General features: G+C 35.8%; 1 protein-coding gene across 2 annotated transcripts in view; it reads right to left on the minus strand.

The window, feature by feature from the left end:
* The window catches only part of LOC136028280 (RING finger protein 212B-like), a 71,270-nt gene that overhangs the window by 41,611 nt on the left and 8,799 nt on the right, over nt 1–20,860 (minus strand). For both annotated transcript variants that reach the window (XR_010617799.1, XM_065706021.1), the window contains exons 2-3: nt 16,155–16,234; nt 5,424–5,656 (exon numbers count right to left, since the gene is read on the minus strand). Coding sequence is in view for 1 of the 2 variants with exons in the window: in XM_065706021.1 (XP_065562093.1) it covers nt 5,424–5,656; nt 16,155–16,234 (313 nt within the window). In the remaining variant the exon portion in view is untranslated. The remainder of the gene's footprint in view (nt 1–5,423; nt 5,657–16,154; nt 16,235–20,860) is intronic.

The following is a 20,860-nucleotide window of genomic DNA, read 5'->3' on the forward strand; positions in this document are numbered from 1 at the left end:
GTTTGTTTGACTTTTGTTTCCTGTTAGTTTTTTCAGCTTAGCGTGAGACAAGACAAAGAGAAAAAAAACAGAATAGATGGAAAATATATAATTTGGGCCATTGCTGTCACTTACTTGAAGTACTTTTACTTGAAGTAACTTAAGTAAAATTTTCCATTACTTTTACTTGTACTAAAGCAAAAACTTTAGGGTGTACTTATTACTCGATACTTAAGTAAGATTAAAAAATACTTATTACTTAATATACTGATAATTTACTTGTTTTTCAAATACTTTACCTTTGAAACGAAAATCCCTTGTTTTGTGCTAAATGTTGCATACTGTGGTCCATTTAGGCTTATGTTTCTGACATTAGTCTTTAAGTTTTGTAATCTTGTCAACTTAACCAGACTTTTACCATTTCATCCTCTTCAAAATCATATTATTGGTAAAACTACAGAAGCTATGAATCTTTACCCATCTAAATGCTGTCTGCAATAAACAAGTCTGGGGAATTCTAGCTGGGTCCAATGCAGTGGTATTTTGTCAAACTCATTCCGGCAAATTCAGGTATTCAGACGAATCTGACTTCAGATTTGTCACTCCATTCATAAGTTATAGGCCCTACTAAATAAAAGAAAAACTCAACTTTCTTAAAACTGGAAATCCCCTCCCCCTCGCCCTATTTTAGATAGGGTTTGAATACCAGAATTTGATATGGGCCCTGATCTTAGGCATCTTTGGTCCAGCTTTCATTCGGATCTGTTGCTCCATTCGCAAGCTATACTAAATTAAACAGAAAACTTAAATTTTTTCAGCAATTAAAACCCACTCTCCCTTGTTATATGTGAGCTAGGGTCTTCATCCTAAAACGTGATACGTGTCTTGGTCTTAGGCCTCTTTTGTTTAATTTTCATTCAGATCCATCACTCCAGTCGCAAGTTACTCTGAATTACGCAAGTTACTCTGAATTAAACGAAAAACTTTTCTTTAGCAGGTAAAGCCTCCTCCCTCTTGTCCTATTTGAGCTCGAGTTTTCACCTTTCAACTTGATGTGTCTCATGGTCATTGCCACCTATATTTTAATTTTCATCCAAATCCGGCCGGCGGTTCTTCCGCTATACTCTATTGCACAGACGGAGGGATGGACAGACAGACAGACAGATGGACGGACAGATTTTGCGACGTCTTAGGTAGCCATGTTGGCTCATTGGATCCCAAAAAAGAAAGGAACAGCATATCATCGCCCAGTTATCATCTCCTATTTGGATGGTGAAAAAACACATCAAGACAGGTTTTTTAAATCCACCTGTCCGTCCACTCGTCTGTTCAATCAAGTATAGCGGAAGAACCACCGATCAGATTTGGATTAAAATTTAACTATTTGGATTAAAATTGAGCTTAATTAGGGCGATGGGCAGGGGGTTTTAAGTGTTAAAAAAATTGAGTTTTTCATTTAATTCAAGGTAACTTGCGAATGGGGAGATGAATTTCGATGCACATTGAATAAAGATGCCTAAGAGTATGACACGCATCTGGGACGAAGACCCTAGCTTAACTAGTGCGAGGGGATGGGGCTATAAGTGCTAAAAAAGTTGAGTTTTTCGTTTAACTCAGTTTAACTTGCGAATGAAGAAATGGATCTCAATGAAAATTAAGCCAAAGATGCCAAAAGAATAAGAATGAAAACCTTATGGTTTTCCTCAGTGGGCAAGGGAGGCTATAGAAATTATAAAAAACATATGTTTGCTAATCTTTCAGTAAATAGAGACAAGGGAAATTTAAATACTGACCCAATTTATGATTGTCTTTGGAAAAATGAACCAATAATCAATAAGGGAATTAAAATTTTACACACTCACCAGGGGACAAGATTACCTACTAGACCAAAAAGAGTTGCTTCAATATTAGCTTACAAGAGGATTATTTCGCAACAGAATAGTTAACTAAGTTTTAATTTTCATAATTTTTCCTCAGTTTCTTTGATGTTCTCATTGAAGTAACTCTAATAGCTTCTTTTCCCTACGTGGATCAGTAGCATTATTATTGGTGGTGGTTTTATTTATTTTTAGCTTAGTGTTTTTTTTCTTTTTATCTTGTGCTGAGGACGCCTAGTTTTGACACAGACGAAATATCCGCGTTGTTTTAGTCTTTCCTCTCTACTGGCCATAGTCTCGTTTGGGTTTTTTTTTTTTGTAGAGTTTTATCTCTCTTTGTTTTTTATTGTCATGTCTGGCCGGTTCGGCTTAAGAACTTTCATTTGTTTTAAAGCCAATCCAAAGTTTCTTTATCTATTTTCCCTATTTTATCCATCATGCCCACACGTTTCAGAATAACCCTGTGTTTTTTCAAACGGGCCACATTTGACTGAACACTAATCGCCAGAAGTTCAACTCTACAGGCACTGTGTTAATCCTGTCATGTGATCTGTCTGATCCAATCAGGACTTTTTTGACTGCACTTAATTGTTTTGATAGTCTTTTCCTTTCAAGCCGTTGCGTTGAAAATCAGTTCAGTTTATTTTTGGACTTCGTTGGGTTTGTACCAGTCAAACGAGGGAAACAGTTAAAAACCATAAAATGGAAATTCTGGTTCTTGATTAAGATTTCCGGGAGAAGAATGACGGGGGATGTTTTATAGGCAAGGGAAAGGGTTAAGAGGCCTTCAGAATGGCTATAATAAAAAGGTAGTATGGGCTCGATATCAGAATATATATATATATATATATATATATATATATATATATATATATATATATATATATATATATATATAAAAATAAGTTGTCTGTCTGTGGATCTGTGGATCAGGTGACGTCATGTTTCTGTGTCGGCTGACGTCATGTTAAAAAACTAAAAAAAGGAAACAAAAAGAAAAATAAAGGAGAAAAACAAAACTAAAAAAATAAAAATAAAAAAAAAACTAAAAAGAAAAAAGAAAAAAAAAACTAAAAAAACTAAAAAAATGTAAAAACAAAAAAAAACTAAAAAGAAAAAAAGGGGAAAAATACAAAAATTTATTTCATCATTTACCATTTCAAAAACGAATGTATATACAGACTGGGACACCGGAATACAAATGACGACCGGGACACAGGGAATATAAATGACGACCGGGACACAGGGACACAACTACAACGGGGACGCCGGGGGGCACAGGGGGATATATAAATGACGATGGGGACACAGAGAATGTTCGATTAGCAATCACCATCAACAAAGCTCAAGGGCAATCATTAGAATCATGAGGTATAACTAAAAAAAACTAAAAAAAAGGCAGAAAACTAAAACCTAAAAAAAAGACCAATTCAAAAACGAATGTATATACAGACTGGGACACCGGGACACAAATGACGACCGGGACACCGGGACACAAGGAATATCAATGACGCCCGGGACCCTCAAAGAGAATTCACAGACTGGGACACCGGGACATAAATGACGACCGGAACACATGGAATATAAATGACGACCGGGACACCGGGGGGCACACGGGGATATATAAATGACGACGGCGACACAGGGAATCGTCGATTAGCAATCACCATCAACAAAGCTCAAGGGCAATCATTAGAATCATGAGGTATATATCTGAATACGGATTGTTTTCCCATGGACCATTATATGTTGCATGTTCAAGAGTCGGTAAACCTGACAATCTATTTATATGCACAGACAATGGGACAGCAAAGAATGTTGTATATTCGCAAGTCTTACGTAGTTAAAAACATATATATATATATATATATATATATATATATATATCTATCTATATTCACAGGTGGGACATAGGGACACAACTACAATGGCGCGTAACTAATATGGCGCGTAACGACTTACGCGCGCGGGGGGGCTTGAGGGGGCGCGAAGCGCCCCCACCGACTAGGTGTTGGGGTGGCGCGAAGCGCCACCCCAACAGCTAGTATATATATATATATATATATATATATATATATATATATATATATATATATACATATATATATGTGTAAGCTGTGTAAAAATACATAGAATAAGTACTTGAAGTACTACTTAAGTAAAAAAACAATGAGTTCTTAATACTTGATACTTAAGTAATACTTAAGGTACTTGCCAAAATTTTACTTAGGTAGTACTTCAAGTATTAATTCTATGTATTTTTACACAGCTAATATATATATATATATATATATATATATATATATATATATATATATATATATATATATATATATATATATATATATATATATATATGTATAAAACAGAAGAATTTGTGATTTTAATGTTCACACTTCAAAATTCCTTGATCTAGCAACACATTTAACGAATTTAACAGCGCTTCTTAACAACGGTTTACGGCACTTTTAAGCTGAATTAAGGAAACATGTTTGATGTTCATGTTGGTATTTAAATATAACTGCTTGAAAAAATCGTTCATGGTGTGGGAATTGAACCTAAGATTTCCCAATTACTAGCCGGAACTCCCAACCCTTGATCACCAGGCATATCTACTAGCGACCTTTTCGCAGTTTTTAATTGTAGGCCTCGCCATTCTACACAAAACAAATAATTTGAAATGATACTTAAACACAAGATACCGCTCTTTCCGCTAAAGTTTGACTTTGTGTCCCAATCCTTTAAGAGCGAGTCGTGAAACACAAAGGCCGTTCAATTAAAATTAGAACTTTTTTTAAAGGTAGTATAACACTTTTCCATTTTTCCAATTTAATATTTATTTTAGAAAAATTAAGCCTTGGAGAAGCCATTGCCTCTGAACATTATTAGTAAAGCCTACGACAAAATTCTGGATATGGTCATGCCTAAGATCATAATCATTTAAACTTCATACCAGAGAATAAGGAAAATTTCACCACCCCCTCTAACTATATCTTGTAAAACACCCTTGTTGCATCTTCATTTTGCAAGATTGAAAAAAAATCGAAAGAATCCTTGCTCTCCCCCCACAATTTCATGAAACGGTGCCGCTTAAAAAAAAAAAATAAATAATAAATAAAATCAAATTTGACGAATTGAACAGTCCAAGCAAGAATGGACTTCATCTTAGAATTTCACTTGGAATAAAAGGTAACATATAGCTTCTCCGTAAAGAAAGGACGCTTATAGATTGATTAAAAATTTATTTATGAAGTGCCTAGTAATCTAACGTACTGGAGCCAATTTTGGAGGGAGGAGGGGCAGAGGCAGGGGTGTATTCTCCCAATGGTTTTGAAAATTTAACTTTTGGTAAATACAATTTTGAAATATAGCTTTTCTCGTATTTTTATTAAAAAACAACCTACTTCACCCCCCACAACCATCTAACATCTTTAAAAAAATGTCAAATGTTATATAGTAAATCTCTCGAAAGAAACGGTTTCTGCAGTTTAGTATCCCCGGTTTGGCGCAAATTTTGAAAATATAGAATAGGCTAAAAGTTACGACACATCTCAGAAAAGAGGGTACCTCTGAAGTATTTCCTTCTCCTTACTCAGTTCGGCTATAAGCCCTTGTAGCTTTTTGTACTCTTCATAAAAAGATCTCATTTTTTCCATCTGCATTGAATGAGCCTTCGTGAGTCGTGTTCTGTGTTTTTTTTGAAATTCCACGATCCTGCTTGCTTTGCTTACGGCAACAGTGATCAGTGAAGAAAGAACTTCCATCGGCTCTTTGAAAAAATCAGCAATTTCGGGGGGCATCTAGAAGTAACAGAGTTAGCCATAAAACACACACTATCTACCTTCGATAACAGAAGCATCAGCTAATATAATACTAGACTACCCATCGTGCATTGCTGCAATTTCATAAGAAAGGAAATTCAAGGACCTCCACTGGAAATTTTCCCAATGCAGAAAGCTCCCCCTCATTGGGCAATTCCTCCCCGTGAATTAATAACGATCGGACTTCTAAATTTAAAATATTTAAAAAATTTACTCCACCGACAATTTTCCATCCCGAAAACTCCACCCTGTAGAAAACTCCTCCTTCGTGGACAATCCCTCCAAATATTAAGAACGATCATATTTTTAAGTTTAAAAGTATTTGAAAGAATATATATTGGGATTACTAACTCCCTCTTTACCACCTCAACACCTCCCATTCTAAGTATTTTTGTTCCCAGATCTCTAATTTCAGTCGGCGTGGAAGCATTTGAAAGGTTAAGAAGACCTTAGGGTGTGGGGGATTTTATGCTTAATGCCTTCGCAAGAGTGTACTGAACAACTTTTCAAAGTTTCTTGCGTTGAGATTAACAGTGTAGTAATGCATACCGGACACAAAAAAAACATACACCTTCAAACTTATTTATGTGGCTTTATTTTTAGTAAAGGTTGCCTATAACAGGTTGGCGAACGGGTTCCACAAGTTTTCATTTACGTAAGAACCAAGTGTCACCATTTTGAACCAGCACAGATGTGTACTGTCAGTGCACTTGCGCATTTATGGTGCAGGGTTGCGACCCCGGCTGGTATATCACTATTTGCAGTGATTTTTATATTGGCACACAAAAAATGACTAAATCAGAGCAGTATTCCCTCCATGCTTTCGACAACATAGGGGGTGTACAAATCGAGCTACTATCCCCACAAGACGTTATTACGTACAACTGGCTCAACTGACGCAATAGCGCACCTTTAACAGTATAGTACACCTACGTAATCGGGAATGTTTTCTAGGAGATGCAGGTGTCTCTTACGTAATAGATTTTATTTACTTTTGGTTGTTAAATAATAGTTTTTTATTGTTCCGTAATAGGACGTTTTAGAGTCTCCTAGTCAAGCGGGAGTTTTATTAGGACATTTATTCTTCAAGATGTTGTCAAGACAAAACAAGACATTTTTCTTAAAGACGTTTTTTTCCATGATTTCTTTAGTTTTTACGTAATTGGGAATGCCACCAGTGTTAAGAATAACGTATTCACATGTGACACACTTTTTCAGGGCCCACGCAGAATCCCCCCTTGTAACTGAAGAGAACACACAAGTGGGTGTTACGTAATGACAATGAGCACGTGGGCTCTTACATAATACTTTAAGAGATTTCATTTTCTTTCACGATATTTTTGTCGAGGAACCTTTACTAACTGCAGATTTTTTGTCGGCATTAGGATTTAATAGGGACTCTCCCTCAAGTGAACTGTGCCTTGGACATCTGGACTATGAAAGTCGTTCTAACATTTCGATTCGAAGAATATATTCTACACGATCACCTATAGGGGAGAGTGGGGTTAGTTCGGACGGAAATTTTGGGTTGGTTGTGGCTTCTACTTCAGTCACTTTTTTAGTTCCGTTCTTGGCTAAAACGGAAGAGAATGTGTTGATGCTCATTGAAAATTTTTGCAGATTTTTATCTTCCGTCTTTTAGCACTAAACTCAAATTATTCCTGTTTCATAAATGTCTGAAGTCACTCCATCGTGTGGGGTGAGTTCGGACTGTATGGGGGTGGATTCGGACAGCACTAAATTTTCAATAAAATGCAATGTACTTAAAAATTTGGATACATAGAAATCTTAAAATCCAATAATATGTAAACAAGTGGACCCTCTTTATCTCACGTTGTAGCAGCTGAGGTCGTAATGGAAAGTGAGGCCTCGCTTTGTCTGCTCTGTCTCGCCGGTAGCACCAGGCGATGGGAGCGCAAGTATAATGCCATTTGACGACACAAATGTTTTGTCCTCGATATCTGGAAAGACAAACCATGCTCCATTTCTGCTCAGGAAAGAGACTTCCACGTCACTTCCACTTTTTCCTTTGATTTGGCCAATATAGAAAACATCACACTTTTCACAAGAACAAAGCTTTCAACTCGAGCATTTTCTATGTCAAAAGGCTCAAAGTCCTCTCCAAGCTCTCCACAGTAAAGAGACTCGTCGCTTGATGAATCATTCAAGGCAGCTAATCTGGAATAAAGCTCTGCTCCGTCGTTTTCGTCGTCGTCACTACGGGCTGCACTGTTTTTGCGTTTCATCGCAGATTGCTTCGGTGGTCTGATCTTTTTCTGCTGTATAGCTGTAATCTCTTCCTTTTCTGATGTGTCTGTTAAAATGCGACTCTTGCCTCGATTCTGATTCCTGCGACCAGAAACAGAGCTAGCTTCAACTCGGGGGAAGGTTCTAACTTCTTCCGGAGACCTAATCATGGAAGAAGCCGGTGAGGATACGAGCTCGGAGTCAGCCTGTAACAGAGGACTTCGTGAAACGGTTGTTGTATCTAGGAGCCTGTTTGTCACTAGCGACGGTGTAAAAGCTCCCTCCGGAAATATGTCACGATCGAAAGAAAAGATGCCAGTGGCTTGGAACGCATATACAATGTTCAACGCACTAAATTTCTCTAGGAAGGGAGCCCTGCTGAGCAGAGCTACTTCGTAAATCGAAATACGCTGGCCGGGATGTAACTGTAGCCACTCATTGAAGTGCCCTTTTCGTGCGTTCTTGAAAGGAGAAAGAACACCTACGTAGAGTGGTTGCAGTTTATGCGAACAGTGAGGCGGAAATGTCAAAAGTGTCACAAAATTTTCCTTGCACTGTTCGATCCCCCTTACATCGAGGTGGCTGTCATGGTTGTCCATTAGCAGGAGTATCGGAGTCTCTGCATCTGGCTTGGTGATCTTCGTAAAATATCTCACAGCTTCCAAGAATAAGTTACCATTGACCCATCCACTGGGGTGAGCAAGTCCCAGGCAAAAAGGGGGGCTATCGCTAATCATTCTAGGTACAAAATTCACTCGTGGAAAAATGAAAACCGGAGGGATAGTTGCTCCAGACGCACTTGCCAAACAGACAGCAGTTACATTTTGACCTCTTTCCACAGACTCTGTCTGACCAACTTGTTTTTGTCAAGTCGGCGCTAGGACTTTCGGCGGTGGAAGAACCGTGGGTATGCCAGTCTCATCCACATTCCAGATGCGATCGGGTGTCAGCTTGGCTCCAAATCTCCCATAGACATCAAGCAGCTTATCAAAAAACGTCTGAACTACAGGTTTGTTGAAGCCGGAGGCTCTCGCCTGACTTGTGGGTTCCGGCTTCCTGACTGAAATGTCTTAATTCCGTTTAAGAAATGCAAGAAGCCAGTCCTTCGACGCTGCTTCGTTTTCCGTCCAAGTTTCTGGTACAGAAATGTTCTTTACATGAGCGTGAGGTCTTTTTCCATGTTTTCATTTGAATGCTAATACCAGAAAGATGGCAATATGATTTATCAACGGGTAACGTGTTACCAGAACCATAAGTAAGAAGTCGATCCTCGTCATCAATTATTAGTTTTATGTTTGAATTCTCTTTGAGCACCATCATCTCTGCAAATGTTACTCTGGTATATCCATCACTGGGACATTGGAATTTTTTCGATTCTCCAAAAGAATCTAATATAAAACCCGTCAAATGTGCACGCATTGCGCCAAGTATGTCAATCCCCTGTAGTTTCGTAATGCCCTCGGAGGATCAATGTGCTCTTGCGCCTTGATGCTTACGTTACACCTCATTGACTTCAATACCAGCGTACCAAAACCAATTTGCACTAAGCTACATTTACTTAGCTATTAATCATTATGAATTACCAAATGTGAAGAATAGCACTTGCTAAATCATATGCAATGAAACGTAACAACCACCTGTGTGTAGAGCCAAATATAAACAATGTAGCAGCGGACCAAAACCTAGAACTACTAAGCTACTTTTAGTTAGCTCTTAATCATAATGAATTTCCATATGTAATCAATAGCACTTGCTAAACCATGACATAACAATTACCTGTGTGCGTAGGGTAAAATGTAAACACTCTTCGTAAGCCCTACAAAAAGGGACAGTTGACATACAAACTACGTCATTGACGAGGTCGTTTGAACTTCCATATGCAAACAATTAGCACTTGCTAAACCAAAACGTATCAACCACTTATGTGTAGCATAAAATGAAAACACTCTACCAGCATGCCAAAACTATCTCCACTAAGCTACTTTTAATTAGCTCTTAATCATTATGAATTTCCACATGTAAACAATAGCACTTGCCGAATAATGATTTAACAACCACCTGTGCGTAAAATTTAAACAATAGCAACAATAGCAACGTACAAGGCCCTGAAGAAACAACTCAAAGAAAAAACGTCTTCAAACGTTTTGAAGAAAAATATCAGAAAGAAAAAGGTCTTAAAACGTCTTGAAGAAAATAACATCTTGAAAAATGTCTTATGTCTAGCAAAAAACCTATATTATCTGCATTTAAATTTGCATAAGTAAACAATAGCACCCGATAAAGGATAATATAACATTCACCTGTGCGTAGAGCGTAAAAAGTAAACACTCTTGCGTAATCCCAGTAACAGCGTTGGAAAACCTGTGTGCTCTACTAAGCATTTCTCAAACATCCAATAGCTAAGAAAAATGCCGGTACCAGGAATCGAAGGGGTTACTTGTCGCTTGAACGTAGAGACCAATTAATATTATTGTTTTGCTATTTCAGTCATTAAATAACTTTCTCTTAAAGCATGAAACGTTCATAGATATCAGTTAGGATAGATTTTAGTCAAATTAAATTAAAAGAGAATCAAACCAAACACATTTTGAATTACAATTATTTATCAATGACTAATCCGAAAAATCGACATTTGAGAAATAATCTATATATATATATATATATATATATATATATATATATATATATATATATATATATATATATATATATATATATATATATATATATATATATATATATATATATATATATATATATATAGATAAGTTGTATGTTTGTGTATTTGTCCGGCACGACGCCCATCCCTTTGGTTAACTATACTTCAGAGTCTTTATTTTGAAAATTAAAACATTTTTCATGTGAATGACGTCATATTCATATGTGAATCCATATTTAAAGAGCACAAAAGATACATGATAGAATTGCTATGACGTTATACATTGTATAAAGGCATTATATTCAGACAAAATTTTTCTTTAGTATATGCTAAGAGGAAGACCCAAAAAAAAGATACCGTGTAAATGACCTTACAGGTGAATAAACATAAAATTTTGAAAAACAAAATTTAAATTTCATGAGGGGGCATCAGGATTTTAGAAATGCCTAGGCGAGGCATGGTCAAAATCGGTTTAGAGCCACTGGTCTATATGGAAGACTTCTCTTATTAAGTTGGTTTAATTTTAAAAATATGCAAGAAAAACTACGAATATGAGTTTTTTAGAACTCATAAAGGCTAGAGAAGACAAGGAGGTATTGCTTTTTATAGAATAATTTTTCCTCTAAACCATATGCACGTTCTCTAACACAAACCTAATTAACGAGGTTTTGTTATTCTTGCCACACAACTTAACAGACATCTTCATAGGTTAAATTCACTGAGGAAATATAGAAGATCCCTCGGGTGCAGCAAGTCCAGACCTCTAATTCACGCCTAATTAAGAATCTCTTGTTCCTCAAGTTATTCTTGCATTCATCTCAGGCTCACAAGACCATCAGACTTTGAATGCATATAATTATCTTGCTTATCCTTGGAGAGTACAATCTATACAATAATTATTGTCAAATAGAAAAAAAAATAAATAAAAAACAGGAATGAGACGGAAAATCCTGTCACCAGACTACACATGAGAAGATATGGACTGATTTTTAATTGTTGACTGATATCTCTTAGTGCCGGTGTTTTTTTCTCATTTTTATTTCCAGTTTTCACCATACGTTAGCTTTACACCAATTTTAATATTGGTTCTATATGAATCTCTTGTTGCGTAATTTTAGTCAGGAAACTGGTACAGTTAATTTCCGCTGTTCCTCAAGTTTTTGTGCATTCAAATTCAAATTGAAAATTCAAATTCATAATTTGGAGAATTATATGGATCCTCGAAGAGCAAAATATATATAGTAATTATAGTCAAATGAATATTAAAAGAAAACAACAGGAATGAGAAGGAAAATTCAGTTGACCAGACTCTATACAAGGAGATGTTAGAGAGAAAATTTCCTTGTGTCCAAAATCAATGGGGGCAGCAATGCTACTGCCTGTGACTGTTAGTATTGCTGCGTAAAATGTATATAACAGGCGCCCTTTCTTTACATACTGTAAAGTTATTGAATCAAATGGAATAGTTGTGGGCATTAAGTCATGGCTAATTGTAGAAAAAGCCAAGACAGATAGTCCAATTGAGTGAGAAGAAAAACCTGCCATTAATTCCCCCCTCATTAGGATTGCATAAAAAGGAGGCTAGTTCATTTGTTAATAGGTATGTATATTTATTATCAGCCCATGCTTCGTTCCTAGGGCAGTAGAACCAAGGTAAATAGTCATAGAGCTAATATAGTGAGAGAACCTACAGTTTTCCAAGTGTTTGATTAATTTGGCTTGGATAAACGGCAGAAGTATGCGGGTGCCTCTCTTATTGGACCAATGCACGGTTTGTTATCTTTTAGCAAGTCATGCCTGCCAAGAGTCTCAGGCAGATTGACCCAAGAATTTAGAATTGAAACATGAGACCATGAATTTCGCCTAGAATCAGAGGCAAACAAGTAATGTAAACAAGTAAAGTCAAAATTGGGCCATTCTGCAATGAGCATCAGGCAAGGCAATTGATTCAAATTATAAACTTAGACCTGTTTTTGCATACATACTGTTTTTATATACTGTACACTCTGTATACAGTCATACGCTTAGAGGCGAATGCGCCACGGCATGGCAGAATAGTTTTCTGAGACTGAAAGACCATAGAGATGGTTTTTCGATAATTCTTAGCCCATTTGGTAATCTCAGAGTATTTAGCCCTATTTAACCTTATTTGGTTTAATATTGCTACTTTGTAGCACAAAAGGGCAGAAATATCGACACTTTGCTACAGTGTAATCTCTTTCATTACTTAAAAAGAGCAATAGAACAATAAATTTCGATTCACATGGGCTCTCTCTTGGGATTACCCACTGGTTGGTACAATCATCTCTAAGAAGAAACAAACATTAAAATATTTTTTTGGAAAAAAACCCAGTTTTTGTGCTTTTGTCGCAAGGAGTTTGAAACCTTTGATCTATGGTTTTCGAATATGCTGAACTCATTAAGATCATATCCTTTATGGAAAATATTTCTCCCCCTTTTCTAAGATTATTCAAACTTTTTTTTTACCTCTAATGAACAAACATTCACATTTTTTATACAATTAATGTCATCAAAATACCGTTTTTTTATAATAAAATTTCTATTGGCACGGTCTATTGGCCTCCCTAGATTTTGAAAATACCTTTTTGGGGTATCTTCATGGAAAAATGTGTGTTTGGCCTTTCGTTGAAAAAAGACAAATTCACCACCCCCTAGATTTTGAAAGATACACACACCTAAATTTCGTGCATTGACGGTACTGCTTACTTACCACTTTACTTATAGATAACTACCATAAACAACATGCAAACACAGTAACAAAAATACACATTTCTTTGTAAATTAAATAAGAAAACCTAGTTTTTTTAACTGAAAGTAAGGAACGACATTAAAACTTAAAACGAACAGAAATTACTCTGTACATGAAATGGGTTTTCTCCTTCGCAATCCCTCGCTCTTTACGCTAAAGTTTTTAATTGTTTTAAAAATTAGAACTGTGGTAAAGAGTCAAACTTTAGCGTAAAGAGCGAGGGATTGCGGAGGGGAAAACCCATTTCATGTTCAGAGTAATTTCTGTTCGTTTTAAGTTTTAATTTCGCTCCTTACTTTCAGTTAAAAAAACTAGGTTTTTTTATTTAATTTCTGAACGTTTTTGAATTAATACATATTTGATTTTGGCTCTCCGCACATAAATTATTAAAATGAAGTTTGCATACTAATTCTCTTTTTGGCTAAATGACTTTCTCTTAATTTTAATCAGACGATTTTGAGAAAAAAGGAGTGGGGAAGGAGGTTTAGTTGCCCTCCAAATTTTCGGTTACTTAAAAAGGCAACTAGAATTTTTAATTTTTAACGAAAGTTTTTATTAGTAAAAAATATACGTAACTTAAGAATTAACTTACGTAAAAAACTTTTATATTCTTATATTTTAAATTATGTATATGAGGGGGTTTGTCCCCTTTTTAATACCTCGCTCTTTATACTAAACCTTAAGTTTTGTCCCAGTTCTTTAAGAATGACCCCTGAATCAGAAAGTCCGTAGAATAAGTAGTTGAAATTACTAAAAATACTTTAGCATAAAGAGCGATGTATTTATCTCCTCCTAAATACCTCGCTCTTTATGCTAAAGTATTTTTAGAACCCCTCATATGCTTAATAATCTCTGTTCGATTTAATTTTTAATGCTACTCCTTATTTTCAATGGAAAAAACTTTTTCATGTTTATTTTTTCATTTTTTTTTTTATATATTAATGCTAGAAAATCCTCCGCCATTTTCCTTAAGTTTCTCTTCCCCCATGACATATTCCTCCAAGGAAGGATACTCCCGCATAGCCCCCTCCCCTCAACAAAACCCCCCAAACCAAAAGAATCCCCCTGAAAACGTCTGTGCACTTCCCAATAACCATTACTGTATGTAAACACTGGTCAAAGTTTACAACTTGCAGCCCCTCCCCCAGGGACTGTGGGGGAGTAAGTCATTCCCAAAGACATAGTTACTATGGTTTTCGACTATGAGGAACAAAATGGCAATCTCAAAATTTTGATCTGTTGACTTTGGGAAAAAACTGAGCGTGGGAGGGGGCCTAGGTGCCCTCCAATTTTTTTGGTCACTTAAAAATGGCACTACAACTTTTCATTTCCATTAGAATGAGCCCTCTTGCGACATTGTAGGACTACTTGGTCGATACGATGACCCCTGGGAAAAAAAAAACAAAAAAAAAACGAACAAACAAATAAACACGCACCCGTGATCTGTCTTCTGGCAAAAAATACGAAATTCCACATTTTTGTAGATAGGAGCTTCAAATTTTTGCTATGGGGTTCTCTTATATGCTGAATGCGATGGTGTGATTTTCGTTAAGATTCTATGACTTTTAGGGGGTGTTTCCCTCTATTTTCCAAAATAAGGTAAATTTTCTCAGGCTCGTAGCTTTTGACGACAGAGATTAAATTTGAAGAAACTTATATATTTAAAATCAGCATGAAAATCCGATCATTTTAATGTATCTTTTAGCATCAAAATTCCAATTTTTAGAGTTTCGTTTACTATTGAGCCTGGTCGCTCCTTACTACAGTTCGTTACCACGAACTGTTAGAAAGGTAAAAAGTAAAAGGTAAAAGGCATTAGACATTATAGTCCCTACTGGCGGTGCTGATCTCCGTTTCTTGGCCCTTCAGCCAAGAAGTGCAATGGGGGGTTGGGGGCCAACCATCCTGTGCTTTCGCACACCCTTCCTGTTTACCTTCCCCAGATTTATCCAGGTACCCATTTAGAGCTGGGTCGACTCTGGCTAAGCTTACAGAGTCACGCCACTGACCCCCGTCCCAAACTAAACAATTGTGTACAGCGGGTTTCCTTGCTGAAAAGCAAGGAAACCCACAGAGTTTACAAAATCAAATCCCAAATTAAGGTTAATTACAATGGTCAGTGTCTTAGATCCCATAGAATTATTTCCTATTCTATTCAACATCGAAAGACAATTATCTGTTAGCCCCAAGGAAGAATGTAATGCACCCTAGGAAGAATGTAATATCTGCAAGGATTTCTCTTAAGGAAGTTAGTTGTAGCAGGAAAATAAGAAAGAAAATGATACCGTTCAGCGCCCACCAATGAACTATTAGGGCGAAAAATGCCAATTAGGATCTCTTCATTTGTTGGAATACTCGTAATTGAGGGAAATCGATGTCTAACTGAATTTTCATTTGAAAAGAGAGAAATTTTTATCAGTAGCGAATATTCATTTTTCCACACAGCCAAAACGTCAAGGGGATGGGATTCGAATTACCCCGCCCCCCAGAATTGTGGGGTACTTAGGTTTTGAAAAATCGCACATTAAGGCCTAATAACAATTTCTCTATTTTTGTAAGTTTTAATGTTTTCTTTCCCGTCGAAGATAAGACTCGCAAAGGGCACTTTACCACTCTTGATTATTTTGTTAAATTCAACATAACAAATTTTTGATTCCTTAATTTTGCATTGGTTCAGGTTAGAAAAAATTAGATATTGATTAGTTTTATATTAGATTTATTTATTTATTTATTTAGAATGATTTAAATATTTAGTCTGGAAACACTAATCAATTAAAAAAAAAATATTTAGCCTACATTACCGTTGAACCTAGTTTCGTCGCTTGAGCCATCTTGCCACATATGCAGCACTTGAACTGTTTGTCCTTAAACTCACCAAGGCCTGGAGATAGAAGAAAATTATATTAGAAATTGAAGGAATTATGATAATTTTTCAAGCAGTAGGAAATTAAATCAATCATAAATCACGTAATTTATGCAAGAAAATCATTAACAACAGCTGTTTATCCCCAGAAGCTCAGCTTTTTGGGAGGCAAACCACAAATATCATGTCATTTTTTCTTCTCTCAGAAAAGAATCGTTAAAATTCCACTCCCCAAATTTCTAAGCATAAGTTCCTCAGTGTCATTATAAAAGAAACATGAAAACAAACTCATATAAATTTTTATAAAGTGTCATAAAATTTTAAGAAAGTTTAAAGAATGATAATATACCGTGCTATAAGACATGATAGTAGTCACAGAGTTATATGATTTCTCTGGATATTTTTAAGAGTCAGCAATACTTTAGCCAAAAGTCCTGGTATCCAAAAATTGAATTTTTTAATGCCTTCCTAAAGAACCCAAATTACAAATCGCTTTCGTGCGTCAAAATCAACTAAAAAAAAGTCGATAAAATTTAAATTTTCATATTGTGGGATAGGAATATTTCAATATAAGAATATGAAATACTTTTTCTAAAAATGTACATGGCAATCCTTAGAAGTCCTAATTTGGCTTATGATCTCAATGAGTGATACTTTGGCCACCCAAAGTCAAAACACAATGATGGCCAAAAATCCCTTTGAGTAATTATAGCTTGAAATTACTGTGTTTGAAAATCCAAACAGTGCATTCTTTAGGCAACGATTTCTCAAGAAGTCCCTTCACACAATTGCAGGGTGGAAGAATTTCTGATTTCCCTCTGACTCCCTGCGTACTGGTATGGTTACAGATCAAGAGCATGTAATTGGTCATGCTAGTTCACTGGTTAGACTATCCATAATTTATATAGTTGCCTCTGGAGAATTCTCAACTGTTTCGTGGGCTAACTATTCTTCCAATACAATTAAATTTGTCAAATTGCCAAGATTAGCAGCATGCTATCAACTAGCTGGTGGCACCAAGGATCTCGAAAAAAATTCTGATCAAGTTTTAGGTCCAAGAATGTGTAAAGGGGAAAAGAAAGATTTGTTGGGGGAGGGGGGCTTAGGAAGAGTACAACTACTAGAAGAGTACCGTCACTTTTATCAGGATTCCCACGATTTTATAATTATTTCTGTTTTTTAAACTGATGCTGGAATAAAATACAAAACAATTTCGTTGAAACTTGAAAACTATCAGCTTTAGCACTGATGTGGAAGTCTGATCTGGCAATGATCTTTGTCTGGCAGTAGCACCCATAATTCAGAGCAAAATGATATAATTCTGGAAAATCCAAATTTTCAACTTATTTTACCCGGATTTCGATAATTTTGTGACAACCGTCAGATTCTGAGACTGGTAAAAAAAAAAAAAAAAAAAAAAAAAAAAAAAAAAAAAAAAAAAAAAAAAAAAAAAAAAAAAAAAAAAAATCAGGGAAAATTGTGATTTCTGGATAAAAGTTTTTCTTCAAGTGTTTTCTTATATATTGCTAAGGTCAAAAATATTTCTTTAGCAAATATTAATCAACCCTCATGCTTTCAGTAAAATCGTTTTTGAGATGGGAAAAATAAGTATACAAAATCACAAAATGACTGATGAAGCTGTAATATTAAGTTGTGCCATGTACAGCTTAGTGTTCGAAACTCAGCTGCTCAAATGAGTACCTAAAAAGATCCTTCGACAAAAACATCCTTAGATAAAATGTTCCGTATATTTTCCTGAAATTCTTGAATTGCAAAGACAACATATTTTTATTCTTTATGTATATTCTTTTTTTCTCATTTGTAAGCTTGAACCCTTTTACAGCAGATCACTGAGGTTCAAACTGCCATAACTTATTGAGGCACTTTGTGGGCAGGCCCTTTGGACCATCCTTCTAGTTTGTGTGAGCAGGTACATTTGCATTTTGCTCTTATTTTCTATATTTATTTACAATCCTCCGATCGGTCCCTCAGCCTGAGGCCCGGAGGAGGGGGTCTTGGCTATCCTCCTCAACTGGTTGTGTCCCTGCTACTACAATGAAAGCTTGGAACTCAAATAGAATTAAGGATATTGCATAGTAAAAATGATATTTAACTAGAAATATTCCGTGTAAATAAAATTTAAACATTTCCTCTTATTCAAATTCAATGCAATGGCGCCAATTCGTGAAAATTTAGAAGGGTGTGGGCAAAATATATTTTTCAAAATGTAAAGGAGTTGAGGGAAGCTTATCCCTTTTTCAATTTTTTCAATGAAAAGGAAAACTTTTTCAATGAAAATATTTAAGAATATATTTGTCTAAATCAAGAGAGGGGGGCAAAAAGATCTAGGAAAACACATTTACTTTTCACAATTTAAAAAATTTGGTTCTAAATAACATCCATTGAAGAAAAAAATGCTGCGCTATTACTTTAATATATTAATTTTTTACTTTTATTACTTTTTTATTACTTTAATAGTAATAGTATACTATTACTAAAACGAAAACCAGGCAAAGTAAAATTCTGAACAAGCATAGTAGCAAGTAAGAGTTCCCTTTAAATGAAAATTTTTCATTAAAGCAACTCTTTTATAGCCTACACTATTTGAAACAATCAGAATTGCAACTACAAGTAAAACAAAGAATATAATGTTAACCCCCTTAATTACAAATAAAAAAATTGCCAATAACCGATTCTATACGAGCAGCAGTAACTCTGAAGACTGTTGCTGTTGGATATATACCAATACAGAGTAAAGTTTAAAAGCTCAAAGTTTAAAACCGGAACGAAACAAGAGCATCAGCAGGCACTTTCTTTGAAGCCTGTGGGGGAGATGGGAAACATTCTCTAAGGAAGGGGGAAAACGACTGTATTTGCCCAAATATGTCATATTTTTAATCTAAATATTAAAGAAAATACAGAAAGATTTTTCAAAAAGATTAAAAAAAGAAAAAGTGATTTTGAATATTAAAATAAATGAACAAAAAAAAACAACTTTTCTTTAAGAAAGTTTGAGCTTGTCCCCTTATAAGTTTCCCATACGTTTCAACTAAACGTCCAACGTGATAAGAAATATTTGGTAAAGTAAATAGTTCAAAAAAGAAAAGGTGCCTTCTATAGACACACATTTATTTATCCTTGAATATTTTTAGACAGCAAAATGGAATTGTATAGACTGCATCATAGGAGCCCCTGACATTAGGGGCTACTCATTGACTTTCTGTATCAGCAAATAATTCACTCAACATAAAACAATATATTGACTTTCAGTAAGAAAAGAAAGGAGGCAGAAGATTTGGTCCTGAAAAGCGATTAAAATTTTAGAGATAAGTGACTGAAACTAAGATCCGATTTATTATACTTACTTCAAAGACATGGGCTTAATAGTGTGGCACTACCCCATAAAATATCGTACCTACCAATAATTGCTACTACTACTACTGCTAAGAACTCGTTGCAGTACCAAGCCAAATGAGGCCAACAAAGCTACAGACTTCTCCTTCCCACTTTTCCTCCATCCCAATCTACTCAAAGCCTTCCTTTTTCACCCTCTCAAGAAGTTCAAATTCCCATAAGTCTTTCCTTACAATCTCCTTCCACCCCATTTGGGGATGACCTGTTTTCATTTTGCAATAGATGGTCGGCCAGCAAAGACGATCTTTGGTAATCAGCCAACAATTAGTGGCATTATTATAATGGATTAATCAGAGCCAACACTATAGCATTGGCTATTGTAAAGGTCATATAACTCATGTTTTCTAATTTATCTTTTTAACAGGTACTTCACATGGAAGGGGTGGTTGTATAAACCCTGGAGGGGGCTCGTTCAACTGGAAACCGGAAGTTCTAGTGCCCTTTTAAGAGTAAAAGATAATTGGAGAGGCAAATAGCCACCCCACGCCCTCTTTTCTTTGAAAGCATCGGATCAAAATTTAGGACAGCCATTTTGTTCCAAATAATCCAAAGATCAGATAACAAAACTATAGGGTAAACATAGCCCTAGGGCTCGGAGGCTAGTGTTATATGTTATGCCCCAGGGACATGTAAGGTTTTTATGGAAGGGATGGTTGCATAAACTTTGAAGGTGTTTCACTTGATTGGAAATATAAAGGCCTAGTTCCCTTTTTAAGAGTCAAAAGTTATGGAAGGGCAATTAGCCTACCCCTACACTGTCTTTCCCCCAAATGAATGTGACTGAAGTATTTAAGATTGCCATTTTGTGGAAATTCCAAAGATCATATAACAATGCCTCAAGGGTTGACACATCCCCCAAGAGCTCCAGGGTAAGGATTGTGAGTTATGCCCAAGAGCATATAAGGTTTTAAAGAAGGGCTGATTGTATAAACTTTGGAGGAGGCTCATTTGATTGTGAATTTTAACTCCTATTTCCTTTTTAAGTCGAAATTAATCAGAGGGTAACAACCCCCCACACCCTCTTTTCCCAAAATGCATAAAATTTTTAGATAGACATCTTATTCAAAATCAAGGGTTGATGCAACCACCCCAAAACCTGGGGAAAAGGTTGTAAGCTATTCCCTGGAGCATATAAGGTTCTTATGGAAGGGGTAGTTGTATACCCTTTGGAGGAGGGTCATTTGATTTGGATCTGAAATTTCCAGTTCCCTTTTTAGGAGTCACAAGTAA

This window comes from Artemia franciscana, chromosome 6 (genome assembly GCF_032884065.1).
Source record: "Artemia franciscana chromosome 6, ASM3288406v1, whole genome shotgun sequence".
NCBI classification, from domain to species: domain Eukaryota; kingdom Metazoa; phylum Arthropoda; class Branchiopoda; order Anostraca; family Artemiidae; genus Artemia; species Artemia franciscana.